Below are 13,537 nucleotides of genomic sequence, written 5' to 3' on the forward strand. Positions count from 1 at the left end.
GCTATGTAATGTGTAAGAGGAACGGGCGGGGAAGACACTCACCTCTTCCCAGCGTGCGCTCCACTGACGTCACTTCCTGCAGCGTTGCAGGAAGTGACGTCAGTGGAGCGCACGCTGGAACGAGGAAGAGGTGAGTCCTCCCCGCCCGTTCCTCTTACACATCACATAGCGGCTGCTTCTATTTAAGGCTGGAGGGGAGCGGAGGACGGGGGACCCAGGCGAGGAAGGGGGGGGGTCCGACCCCCCTCCCCGCCGCTGGCCCAATACCCCCGTCCTGCCAGCTACCCCTCCAGCTCGGCGGCCGGCTCCCTGCACCCACGGACGGGCAGGTGCCGCCCCTGGAAATTTGCCGCCTGAGGCAAAAGTTTCACCCCGCCTCATGAGCGGGCCGGCCCTGGGCGCTGAGTGTCGTTTGTTTTGCTAGATGGAAGCGGGCACTGACCCGTGAAACGCGTTGCTTTGTTTTATCTGGAGTTCGTTAATAAATAGACTGAATGTACAGTCGTGTTGTGTCTGCTTGGAGGGGGTAAGTCCACCACTGCCTCCTGTAATTACCAAGTTTTGGCTTTTAAGCTCCTTTAAAACCCCTTTTATCCTTTTGGCGCCTCTGTTCTCTCTTATATATTAAGTGTGGATGTACACACTGCGACTGCGAGCAGCGAGGATGAACCCTTGCTCTACTGGTTACGCATGCTTGACCTGTGGCCAGAGCTGTCCCAATTTGCCATACAACTTCTCTCTTGCCCTGCCGCAAGCGTCCTGTCAGAAAGGACCTTCAGTGCAGCTGGAGGCATTGTCACTGAGAAGAGAAGTCGCCTAAGTCATAACAGTGTTCAGTACCTGAATGAATGAGGCATGGATCACTGAGGGCTATTGCACGACCGAAGACTAAGTCAGTCCCCACACACAGCATCTCTGCCTGCAGGCCGCTTGACTGCCTTCTCCGCCACCACCACCAGGGTCCAGGACTCTAGGCGGATTCCAGAATTTTTAAGGCCGCTGCTAGCAGCGGCCGCTATACTAATTTTTCTGGGGCGTGCACATGCCTGCCTAATTTTTCTGGCTGAACTGCAGGCGGCTGCAACAAAAAAACAAAAGGCATGTACATGTGCCCATCCCCCTTCGTGATCATTACCTTGCCGCGGTGGAGGGGCTTGCATATCACAATGAAGCAATGACCGCCGGCTATATGAGTGTCTCGGGTGGGGGTGGCACACCAAAGATAATAAGGTCGTTGTTTCATTGTGGTCAGACCAAATTTGATCAGCTGGACAGTCACTGTTCTGTCATTCAGCTACATCAGCCGGGCGACCATATGGGCTGAAAAGCCACCATCACCTGCACTCTCGTCATGGTGCGCACCAGTCCAGCACGGCCGTCACTACACAAATGGCTGTCTGCACTCACTGCATACCTTTCACTGCATCTGTGACTGCACATTGTATTATACCTGGCAGTCAGTGCAGAACTTGCACTTGAATGGATGGCAGACTTGCCCTCCATAACGGATTCCTGTTAAAGGATTTAAAGTTTATTCATTACAATTAGGGCCTCAAAAGTCCTCCTGAGTTCTGTATTGTTATTTTTGGTCACTACCTCGGGGCAGGCGTGCATGCCTGCCTGCTGCCCTCCTTGCCTGGATGTGTGGTGGTAGCCGCTTCTTAGGCTCCAACTCCGGAATGCAATACAACCATCTACAGTTTCAAACAATTGAAAAATACAACCGTCTACAGTTTCAAACAATTGAAAAATACAATCATCTACAGTTTCAAACAATTGAAAAATACAACCATCTACAGTTTCAAACAATTGAAAAAAATGGCAAACTTGCCCTCCATAAAACATTCTTGGCAAATGCTTTCGACTTGGTTTGTCTTCCGCTAGGTCAAGGGTCCATCTGACCACAGATGCCTGGTCTGCAAAGCACGGTCAGGGCAGGTACAGCATGGGTCTCAGCAGGCTCCCACTTCGGGCCGGAATCCAACCTTCATTCCCCGCCCATTACCCGTGGTGACAATGGCAGACTTGCCCTCCATAACGGATTCCCGTTAAAGGATTTAAAGTTGATTCATTACAATTAGGGCCTCAAAAGTCCGTCTGAGTCCTGTATTGTTATTTTTGGTCACTACCTCGGGGCGGGCGTGCATGCCTGCCTGCTGCCCTCCTTGCCTGTGTAGTGGTAGCCATTGCTCAGACTCCACACCGGATTCCATCCCTCATTCCCTGGCCATTACCCGGGGTCACAAATGGCAGATTGCCTGCCTCCATATGATTCTCCTGAAAGGAATGTGGTGTCATCTTTGCCCGCCATAACTGGTTCTCGTTAAAGGATTTAAAGTACATTCATTCAAATACACAGCAGGGCCTCGAAAGTCCTCCTCCTGTATTGTTATTTTTCGTCACAACCTCGGGGCGGGTGTGCATGCCTGCCTGCTGCCCTCCTTGAATGTGTAGTGGTAGCCGTTGCTCAGGCTCCACACCGGATTCAAACCCTCATTCCCCGGCCATTACCCGGGGTCACAATGCCAGACTTGTCCGCCTCCATAGGATTCTCATTGTAGCGGTACTGAACAAGTACACAGCAAGTAGAAAATGTAATTTAAAAACAAAACGTAAGCTTTTTAACAATGCCATGGAAAGTTGATAAGGCAGTCACACATTACCTGACATCACTGAGTGAGGAAGAGCAATCTCGCCATGTTGCGCAGTAGTCCAGCATGGCCGTCACTACACAAACAGCTGGTAACTTGCGGTGCGTTACACAGTTAGTTTGGTGTGTCAGTGTGAAGCAGTACTCTTATTACACTACCTGATTGATGTATACACATGCAAGATGTTTTAAAGCATGTTAGGCCTGCAATTTAGCATTCAATGTGATTTCTGCCCTTAAAACGCTGTTTTGCGTTCAATCCAGATTTTTCCCCGGGACTTTTGGCGTGTATCCCACTCCGCCATGCCCCCCTCCAGATGTTAGACCCCTTGAAACATCTTTTCCATCACTTTTGTGGCCAGCATAATTTTTTCTATTTTTCAAAGTTCGCCTCCCCATTGAAGTCTATTGCGGTTCGCGAACTTTTTTGCAAACCGAATCTTCCGCGGTTCGGCCCATCACTACTTATAATTGCTTAATGCAGCCTCAGTCCCCTCCTGTTTTAGGACCTTATAGGCATTCTTTTTCCCCTTCATTTTATCTCTAACCTTTCTATTCATCCATAGAGGCCTTTTTTTATTCCTAGACATTTTGTTTCCATATGGGATATACATACTACAATATTGATTGAGAATAATTTTAAAAGCTTGCCATTTCCCTTCATTGTCCTCCCCTTGTAGTACATTATCCCAGTTCACCAAACTTAGTGCCTGCCTGAGTTGATTGAACGTTGCTTTTCTAAAATTCATAATTTTAGTGGTCCCGCTGCCCCGTGGCAGTCACCAGATCAAATGTTATCATGTTGTGATCACTATTTCCCAAATGTTCTTGAACCTGCACATTTGATACATTATCTGGTCTATTAGAAAAGATCAGATCCAGTAACGCATTCCCCCTAGTTGGTTCCGTTACCATTTGAGTCAAGTAATTGTCCTGTAGTGATGCCAGAAATCTGCTGCTTTTACCAGAATGGGTAGCCTCAATACTCCAGTCAATGTCTGGAAAGTTGAAGTCGCCCATAATTATGACCTCATTTTTACTTGCAGCTTTTTCAATCTGTTGTAGTAATTGCAGTTCTGCAGCTTCATGAATATGTGATGGCCTGTAGCATACCCCAATAAGCAATTTGCAACCTTTATTTCCACCATGAATATTTACCCAAACGGACTCCACATCTTCACAATCTTCCTCCATCTCATTGTTCAGGACAGCTGTAAAAGAATTCATAACAAAGAGACAAACCCCTCAACCTTTTTTCCCTGTTCTATCCTTCCTAAACACATTGTATCCCTCTAAATTAGCTATCCAGTCATGGCTTTCATCCATCCATGTCTCGGTTATTCCCACAATGTCATAGCCTTTGTCAATCAGAATGAACTCTAGTTCGTCCATTATATTTGCAAGGCTCCTAGCATTGGTTACCATGCACTTTATATTTTTACCACCACATTTTCCAATTTTGGTTACATGAAATGGGCTACTTGAAGTTTCACTAACCTCCACCCCCCATAATGTTAGGCTCCCACTGTCTTTTTACCTTATCTTGTCTACATATTGAGACTTTACCCTCCCGCCTCCCCCCAGAACCTAGTTTAAAATCTCCTCCAACCGTTTAGATGGTATGTGGCTTACCTGATAATGTGGTTGTTTGCAGGTGTGGATCTCAGAGAAGACATCAGAGACCTCTTCTACTGTGTTTACTTATAAGGCTTTCACAGTCCCTGATGAGTCTGACTATTCTTGTATAGTAGTTTAACTTTGTTTCCTTGGAGTATTACAACTCAAAACACAAATGAGAAAATTAAACTTTGTATTTATGAAATTCTCTATTAGTTTCACATTTGTGTTTTCACTTTGAAAATTGAAGTGTTTTACTTTTTCTACCTACAGTGGTGCTTGAAAGTTTGCTACCTAAAACATCATATGATTTTAAAACAAAACCTGAAGTAGATTAAGAAAACCTACTTAAATAAAACAAAAAATATATTTTTTTCATCTACTGAAAAAAAGAAAATTAATCCAATGACATATCCGCATGTGGCAAAAGTAAGTGAATGGTGCTCTCGGTATTAACCCTCCTGTGCAGCAATAACCACAACTAAACATTTATAGTAACTCTTAATCAGTCCTGCACATTGATTTATTACAGTACAGGTTCTTCACAGAGCAAATTCATCGTTGGGATGTTGGTGGGTTTATTCATATAAACTTCTTGATATATTGGTCTCCACAATATTTTAATTAGATTAAGGTGAGAAATTTGACTATTCCACAAGATTCATTCTGTCTTGTGCATTTATAAGTGTAGTCTTGCTAAATTGTCTTTTGAGATTTAGTTCCCACCAACATGTTTCACGGATGGTATAAGGTGCTTTTATCGGAATGCGTTTTTTTCTTTCTCCAAATATAAGCCAATTGTCACTATAGTCAAATGTCATTTTCATTTAAAGCAGAATATAACCCTGCATTTCAACTTTGCTCTAAAACATTATTTACAGCATATTATATGCAAAAAGCATTTTTTTTTACTAGACCAGCATTGGAAGGCTTAAACACAGAGGTTTAAAGTTCTGTGGAGAGATATGCAGAAGTTCAGATTGTTACGTTCTGTTAAATGTATCTATTGATAAATGTTACACACTCTTTGGCTGTCCTCCAGCTCCTTCTCAGTCAGAGAGAGTGAGTCACATTTAACACTTAGATACATTTATGTAAACAAAATGTATCTATGTCAGCTTCGGATGCGTCTGCAGAAATCTCCAGGAACTTTAAAGCTCTGTGTAACCCTTCCAATGCTGGTCTAGTAAAAAAAAAAATGCTGGTTGCATATAATATACTGTAAATAATGTTTTAGAGCAAAGTTGAAATGCAGGGTTATATTCCGCTTTAAGCCACTTGTATTTGTATCTATCTGTCTGCAAAACATTCTTCCAGTATCCTTCTGATGTGATCTTTAGTGACCTATAGAGTTTTTAGTCTGGAGGTTCACTTTAATGACTCTCATTCCCATAAACATTATAGGAACGAGTCTTTGGCCCGTACATGTAGGGATTTTTCCAGTCAATTGTACAAACTTCCGAACTCTGACACGGAGATACATAGGAAACAGGTGGAGGAGGGTGCTGGAATGTGTGGAAGCCTAAGGTGTGCCAACTAATACCCTAAAGGCCAGGGAAGAAGTAGAAAACTCTATTTCCTCAGAGGGAATTAATCAAGCAATTGTACAAACTTCAATGGGGAAATCGCCTGGGCCAGATGGCTTTAGCCTTGAATGCTACATGCAGCTTTGATTAATCCTGGCTCCAAATCTAGCTGAAGCTTAAAATGCATTGACTGAGATGATGGACAAATGGTGAATTTGGCAGGGACATGCTGTAATTGCATATTACGGGAACTCATAAAAAAATCAATAAGTACATTTAATCCCCAACTTACAAATTTCCAACTTACGAACAACTCACCAATACGAATGGCCTGAAAATACAATTTTTTTTTTCAAAAAGACCTTGTAGTTTTTGAAAAAAAATGATTTTAAAAATGTTCTTTAAACTTGGTAAAAGTACATATTGTTGCGGTACTGTATACAATAAAGTGAATTCTGATTTCTGCATACCCATTTTATACATTTTAAAGCAAATCTGTGATCCAGCGCTGGGATGCAATGGAAATATGCATGCATAAGTGAAAGAAATGTAATTTCAAAATCCTGAAATTTTCTGTAAGCGAAATTATCACATTACGATCATTAGTAGGAGAGTTGTCACAAAGGGGGGCATAGCGGGTGCACAGAGACACAGTGGAGGCTCCAGAGGGGAGATGGGGACACTAAGGGACAAGGGGACAGAGATGGCACATTGTTCCGACTTAAGAAATGATTTAGGTTAAGGACAAAACTACAGTCCCCATCTCATTCTGGGGACTGCCTGTACCCAGCGATTCTTGCTAATTATAAGCTGATGTTATTGCTGAACATAGATTTGAAGTTTTTCACAAAGATCTTGACCAACCGATTGTCTTGGTATATTTCAGGCCTTGTCTACCTAGACCAAGTGGGATTTATTACCCAAAAGGAGGGCCGAGATTTTACTATCAGAACATTAACTCTAATGCAGTATGCCAAAACAGCTTCATCCTCAGTTATGTGCCTTTCATCTGATGCCGAGAAGGCATTTGATAGGGCAGACTGGAATCTTTATAAAGATTTTCTATAACATTTTGGGCTGTGAGAGACTATGTCCTCTTACATACTAGCAATGTATGCATTAGTCCTCCCCTGCTAGAGTTATGGTGTCCTATCAGATCCCTTCACTATAGCCGATGGTACTCACCAGCGTTGTCCCCTCTCTCTGTTGATTTTCACTCTAACATTGGAATTTTTTCATGTTTCATTCCACTTTATTACACAAAACTTATTTATGGACTTGATTGATTTCTTTGCATATGTGCAGGGCTGGATTTACCATAAGGCATTGTAGGCATGTGCCTACAGGCACCTGATGATGGAAAGGTGGCTCACTACGCTTCCCAAGTGCCTCCCTCCTGCCTTATCTATGCAGAGTCCTGAGCTGAGCGTAAATAAGAAGTTACTCACCCGGGTCTTGGCATTCCACTGACCAGATCTCCCCTAAGTTGGGGGTACCTCTAGCTATCTAATACTTTGGGGCACCTCAAGCTTCTTAATACTGAGGACAGCTCTTAATTCTAATGGGCACCTGTAGCTGCCTATGATGGGCAAGGGAATTAAGGGAGAAGTGACAGCTGGGCCAATCAGCACGGAGCGGTTTGGCAGGGCAGGTGCTTGTAAGTTCACGGAAGGCGAAATCTAAGGTGCCAGTACATTTGTGCCTATAAGCTCCTGTGATGTAAATCCATGCCTGCATATGTGGATTACTTCGATTGTTACCAACTTCTGGTGTTAATTTCATGTCAATAGACCCATTTGAAATACGGTATATTTACTAAGAAAAATGTTGACGTGTTCACTATTTATGTATCAAAAGTAACAACTCAAAGAAGACCACCTACAGCGGGGAAAATGTCTAAAATTCATATTTATTATTTGTAGGTATTTTTATTCACACCTTCTTTTTTTCTTGTAATTCCCAAAAATGCTGCTTTAACATCCTGATTTCTCAAGGTATAGATGAAAGGGTTCAGCATTGGAGTCACAACACTGTAGAACAAGGTGGCCATTTTGTCCTGATTGGCCACATGAGTATTTCCAGGCCTCATGTACATAAATATGATTGTCCCATAGAACAGAGCTACTACTATAATGTGTGAGGCACAGGTTGAGAAAGCCTTCTGTCGTCCTAATGATGTACTGATATTTAGAATACTGGAGATAATGTAGCCATAGGTAATGAGAATGAGGAAGAATGGAAGCATTACTACAAATACAGCACAGAAGAAAATGACTGTTTTATTAAGAGAGGTGTCTGTACATGCCAGCTCCAGTACAGCGGGCATCTCACAGAAAAAATGATTCATGATATTAGGACCACAAAAAGACAACTGCAGTGCAAAGATTGTGTGTATTAATGAATTTGCCAGACCCCCAATCCAAGAGCCACTAGCCATCTTGATACACAAGGCCGGGTGCATTATAGTGGTGTAGTGTAATGGACTGCATATAGCCACATAGCGATCATAAGCCATTGCTAACAAGAGATAACACTCTGTCCCTCCTAAACAAAGATGGATAAAGAGCTGGGTGAAGCAACCATCAAATGAAATCCCTTTTTTGACAGACAGAAAGTGTATGAGCATTTTGGGAACTATGCTTGACGTATACCAGATATCCAGAAAGGACAGATTACTCAAGAATAAGTACATTGGGGTGTGTAGTTGGGGGCTTATCCTGCTAATTAAAATAATAAGTACATTACCAGTAAGTGATGCCAGGTAGCAAATAAGAAATACCACAAATAAAATAATCTGCATGTCTTGACAGCCAGTGAGCCCCACGAGAATGAATTCATGTACTGTTGTGTAGTTCCATGCAATCATCTTTATAGAGATAGCCTGGAGAGACAATAATGTTGTAATGCAACTTCTCCAAATGTTTATTTTAATTTCTACACTGGGACAGCCAATTTGCAGCCACACTCATGTACAAGTGCGCAAAGGAAAGGAGGTACTGTAAATTGTTTCAATAATGTTTGTTGCAATCATTGTACTACAAATGGATGGAACTGATTTTAACTTTCTGAAAAAATAAATACATAAATAAAACATTTTAAAAAATGGAGGTATGCTTTAAGTTTGAGTAAACAGTAGATCATTTCTTAGCATGACTTCACCCAACACCAATTCCTCTAGTTGGGACTGTGCACCTTCCAGCTTCACGTCTTGTCAGTTATATATAGTAATACCTATAAATGCAATGATAAATAGTACAAAGCACACAATAAAATCAGTGCACATTAAGCCTCAGCCAATAAGCACTGCTGACATAACTGCTGCGATCACACAGACTATACTTGTCCACTCATCACACTACACACCACGTAACTTATAGCTGACCATAGACTGGAAACACTTGAATTGGCTTTGCCATATCCTTTTAAACCATCTTATGGCTATAGTTCATTAAGTAAAGCAAAGAAGCATGTAAAATGCAAGGAGCAGGAAGCACATTGAAGAGTAAGAGAGGGAGCAGGTTGTAAACCTAAACAAATATGCAGGCTGTTTGCAATGCCACCAGCTGGGTAAGCCCGCACATAGATCGGCAACAATCTCTAACCCACTCCTCCCAGAAATGCCGAGATCACCCTCCGCTGGTTTCTGCCGCCTCCTGTTACAACGGAGCATTCAATGCATGCATACAGCCAGTGTGAAAGTTGTGCCTCCTCTCTCCATGCAGCGTGGATGCCGAACGCACTCCGTGTGTGTAGTGTAAGTCAGAGCAGCAACAGCAGCGCATAGGCCCCCCAATAAAAATATCCTTTCAGCACATTTACAAGAAAAATAATCACTCAAAGTAAGTTGTTCCTGATTAACGTCATTTCAAAATTACTTTTCTTACCTTAATTATATTATATTTTTTGCTCTTTGGGAGCTTAAAAATGTAACATAGATAAGGGGAAAACAGAAAAAAACAGGTGAAAAAGCTTTGTGACTCATGCCCAATGTGGTTGTTTTCAAGTGCCAGACATCAGAGACTACTGTGTTGATATTAACTTATAAGACTTTCGTGGTCCCTGATGATTCTGACTATCCTTGTTGTAGTAGTTTAACTTTGTTTCCTTCGAGTATTCAAACTCAAAACACAAATTAAAAAATGAAACTTTATATCAGTTAAATTCTCTACTTCTTTAGCATTTGTTTTCATTTTGAAAATGTGTAAACTAATTTTATATTTTTATATGAATGCCACCTAAAACATAATCTGATTTTACAACATGACCTGAAGTAGATGGAGAAAACCTAGTTAAACAAATAAAACAAAAAATATCATATTTGGTCGTGTACTGAGAAAAACAAAAATAATCGAATTACCTATCTGCATGTGGCAAAAGTAAGTGAATGTTGCTCTCTGTATTTGGTGTAACCCCCATGTGCAGCAATAACCACAACTAAACATTTGCAGTAACTCCCTTAATCACTCTGTACATTGATTTATTACAGTACAGATTCTTCACAGAACAGCTTCAGCGCTTGGATGTTGTTTCCCCACATGAACTCCTTGATTTAGGGGGTTACACAATATTTCAATTAGATTAAGGTGAGGAGTTTGACTTGATTCTTTCAAAACATTCATCCCATCTTGTGTATTTAGGATTGTTGTCTTGCTGCATTGTCTTTTATAATTCAGTTCCCACCACTTTTTTCACACTTTTTTCACAGACTGGATAAAGTCCTTATGCCTGAATACAGTGTTTTCTTTCTCCATATATACTGCTGTTCATTGAAGCCAATAGATTTTTCTATTTATCTTTCCACAAAACCGTATTCCAGTATCCTTCTGATGTGATCTTTAGCAACCTATAGAGAGTCAGCAATGGTTTTGGGGCACAGCAGTGGCTTCCCTCCTTCTACCCTACCATACACTGTATTGCTGTTCAATGTTCTCCTGATGGTGGACTCATGAATATAGACAGACCTTCCTCTGCTTAGAAGTTACCTGGGTACCTTTGTATGTAACCTCTCAGACTATTGCACGCCTTGCAGTTGGGGTTATCTTTTGGCAATCACTTCCAGATAGGGTTACATTTTCCTGCATTTGTGCACAATCCATTTTTGGTGCCACAAATGGTGGTGCCACCATAACTGTCACATATAGCGTGACAAAGTTTGTGCCCCAGCTTTTCAGTGCTTACCAGTGATGGGCAGTCTACTTTTGTGAACTAGATTTCATGGCCACCATACAAGATACCATTACCCCTTCTGTGCTTTGGCTTTCCTAAATCTCCTGGAGGAGGTCATTATTTCTCAGGTAGAAATGTCAGGATTCTGCATGTTTATTCATAACTTACGCTGATTAAAAGATGATTGTCAAATAAATTATTAATTTTCAGTCTGTGGCCTTGTTCCCTTATCCTGGTTACTTCTGTGAACTGAACTTTCACTGACTTTCTCTGGAGTGCTATGGAGCATCAGCTAAAGTAGGAATGATAGTAACCAAAGTACTTTTTTCTTATTTTGCTTACAGTGAGTAGTAAAAATCTGACCGATCTAAGCAGTTTTGGACTATTTCATCGATTCATGAGGGTTTCTTAACATTCCCTTTATTCTTTACAAAACACTCCCTGTAAAGGATACCATCCAGCTATGGTGGAAGACTTAAGGGAGGCAAAAGAGTGACAATTTGTTATGATAAGAGCTCTATGCTACCAACTCGAGGCTCTAAAAAGTAGATCCAGGCATAAAATGAGTGTCTGCAGACTTCCAGAGACCAGTAAAGCTGAAGAACTCCAGCAGACTCTGCTACATAATTAATAAAACTTTGAACGGACCATCGGATCAGTAGATCAGGTTTAAGAGGACCCATAGAGCGCTGAGGCCTACCCCCAAAAATACAGAACTCCCAGACATATAATTTGCTGCATACATGACTTTCCTGAGAAGGAAGCAATAATGGATGCCCCCAGACTACAAAAGTTTGCTTATAATTGCCATACTATTCAATTATTCCATGATCTGGCACCAAGTACATTGTCTCAGAGGAGGGCACTGCGGCCATTGTTCCAAATGTACAAAAGGAAGGCATCATATAGCGCTGGGAATCCCCGTTCAGTTTAACAATATTTTTGAGTGTTCTATAAAGAAGATGTAAAACTGATGTGATCCCTTATATTAAATTTGCTGTTTTTCCTTTACTAGTCTATAGTTGTTAAAACTTTGCTCAGGACAAAGAGATTAACATTGACCCGTTGGCCTTAGTAGTGGGGGGACTGGGGAAATAATTGCCAATGGGACTTATATAGTAATTGGCCTCTTTGCAGCCTGAATCTGTATGTTTGTTGGCATGTCGAGACTGCTGCATTGGTGAAATGATATCTGATAAGTGGCTGATGTGACTAGGTGTCCAAGGAGATGATATTATTGTTGAATTTTTTTTAAAGTGCCAACATATTCTGGGGTGCTGACATATTCCGTGGCACTGATGTTGTTATTGTATGAAGGAATTAAGTAAAAGGGGGATGTTTGCATAATGTGGTGAGACTGCTGATGTATTAGCAGGGATGGTGGGAATGGAGGAGGGTTGTGTTTATGCAGAGGTTTTAGTTCAGGCATGTTTAACTCCAGTCCTCAAGGGCGGAGGTCCTCGCACATTTTTGACACAGCTCAAAAGAATTGATGGACTGAATTCATGAGATTTATTTGATCTTCAGAACCACCTTGAATTGATGACACGGCCTAGAAATGAGGGTGGACTGACAGTACCAAACCCCAGAGTATACTACACTGCAGCACCATTAAATAGAATAATAGACTGGCAGAAGTATTAGCAGAATAAACAATGGATAGGCCTAAAACAGATTTTAGTGAGTGACCCTTTAACTACCATGTTTTTTGGACTATTACACGCACCTTTTTTCTCCCAAAAGTGGGGGGAAAAGGGCAGTGCGTCTTATAGTCCCAATAATACATATTCGGACCGATGCCTATGTGTGTCCTCCATCCTTTGTTTTCTCTGTCCATCCCCCGTGTCCTCAGTCTTGTGTGTCCCATGTCCCTCGCCCTGTATCCTTAGTCCCCTGTCCTCTTTCCGCCTTCCTGTGTCCCCCTGTGTCAGTATCCCAACACTTTGTCCATACTTACACTGCAGCCACGCAGCTCTGATGAAAAGGAAGTAGCCGCAGGAGCCATCTAACAATCAGGCGGGGGGGGGGGGGGGGGGGGGTGTTTGGACTACTCCAGACCGCCAATCACAGCTGCTCACTGCTCCTGCTCCCTTAATTGAAGCTGATGGTATTGATGGCGGGACCACAACTCAGTCGTTTGGGCCAATCACTGCACTCCCTCTGTAGCAGGGATTGCAGTGATTGCGCCCCCCCCCCCCCCCGTGACACAGCCGTGGTCCCGCCCTTAAGACCATCTGCTCCAGGTAAAGGGAACCGTAACTGAGAGGGATATGGATGTTTCCTTTTAAACAATGCCAGTTGCTTGTCAGTCCTGCTGATCTCTTTGGCTGTAGTAGTGGCTGAATCACAAACCTGAAACAAGCATGTAGCTAATCCAGTCTGACTTCAGTCAGAGCACCTGATCTGCAGGCTTGTTGAGGGGCTGTGGCTAAAATTATAAGAGACACAGGATCAGCAGGAGAGTCAGGCAACTGGTATTATTTTAAAAGGAAAAAAATCATATTCTTCTCAGTTTAGGTTCCCTTTAAGAAGGGACAGCACAAAACGATGGAGGCTGGCACTGCAGTAATTATAGGCT

The 13,537-nt window shown here is 42.2% G+C and overlaps 1 protein-coding gene across 1 annotated transcript; it reads right to left on the reverse strand.

The window, feature by feature from the left end:
- Positions 1-7,705: 7,705 nt before the first annotated feature.
- Positions 7,706-12,826, reverse strand: LOC137562247 (olfactory receptor 2G3-like). Its single transcript, XM_068273579.1, has 2 exons — positions 12,808-12,826; positions 7,706-8,643 (listed from the first exon to the last, which is right to left on the reverse strand). Exons 1-2 carry the CDS (start codon positions 12,824-12,826, stop codon positions 7,706-7,708), a joined length of 957 nt encoding a protein of 318 aa, XP_068129680.1.
- Positions 12,827-13,537: the final 711 nt, after the last annotated feature.

The sequence above is a fragment of the Hyperolius riggenbachi genome, chromosome 3, assembly GCF_040937935.1.
Source record: "Hyperolius riggenbachi isolate aHypRig1 chromosome 3, aHypRig1.pri, whole genome shotgun sequence".
Lineage (NCBI taxonomy): Eukaryota > Metazoa > Chordata > Amphibia > Anura > Hyperoliidae > Hyperolius > Hyperolius riggenbachi.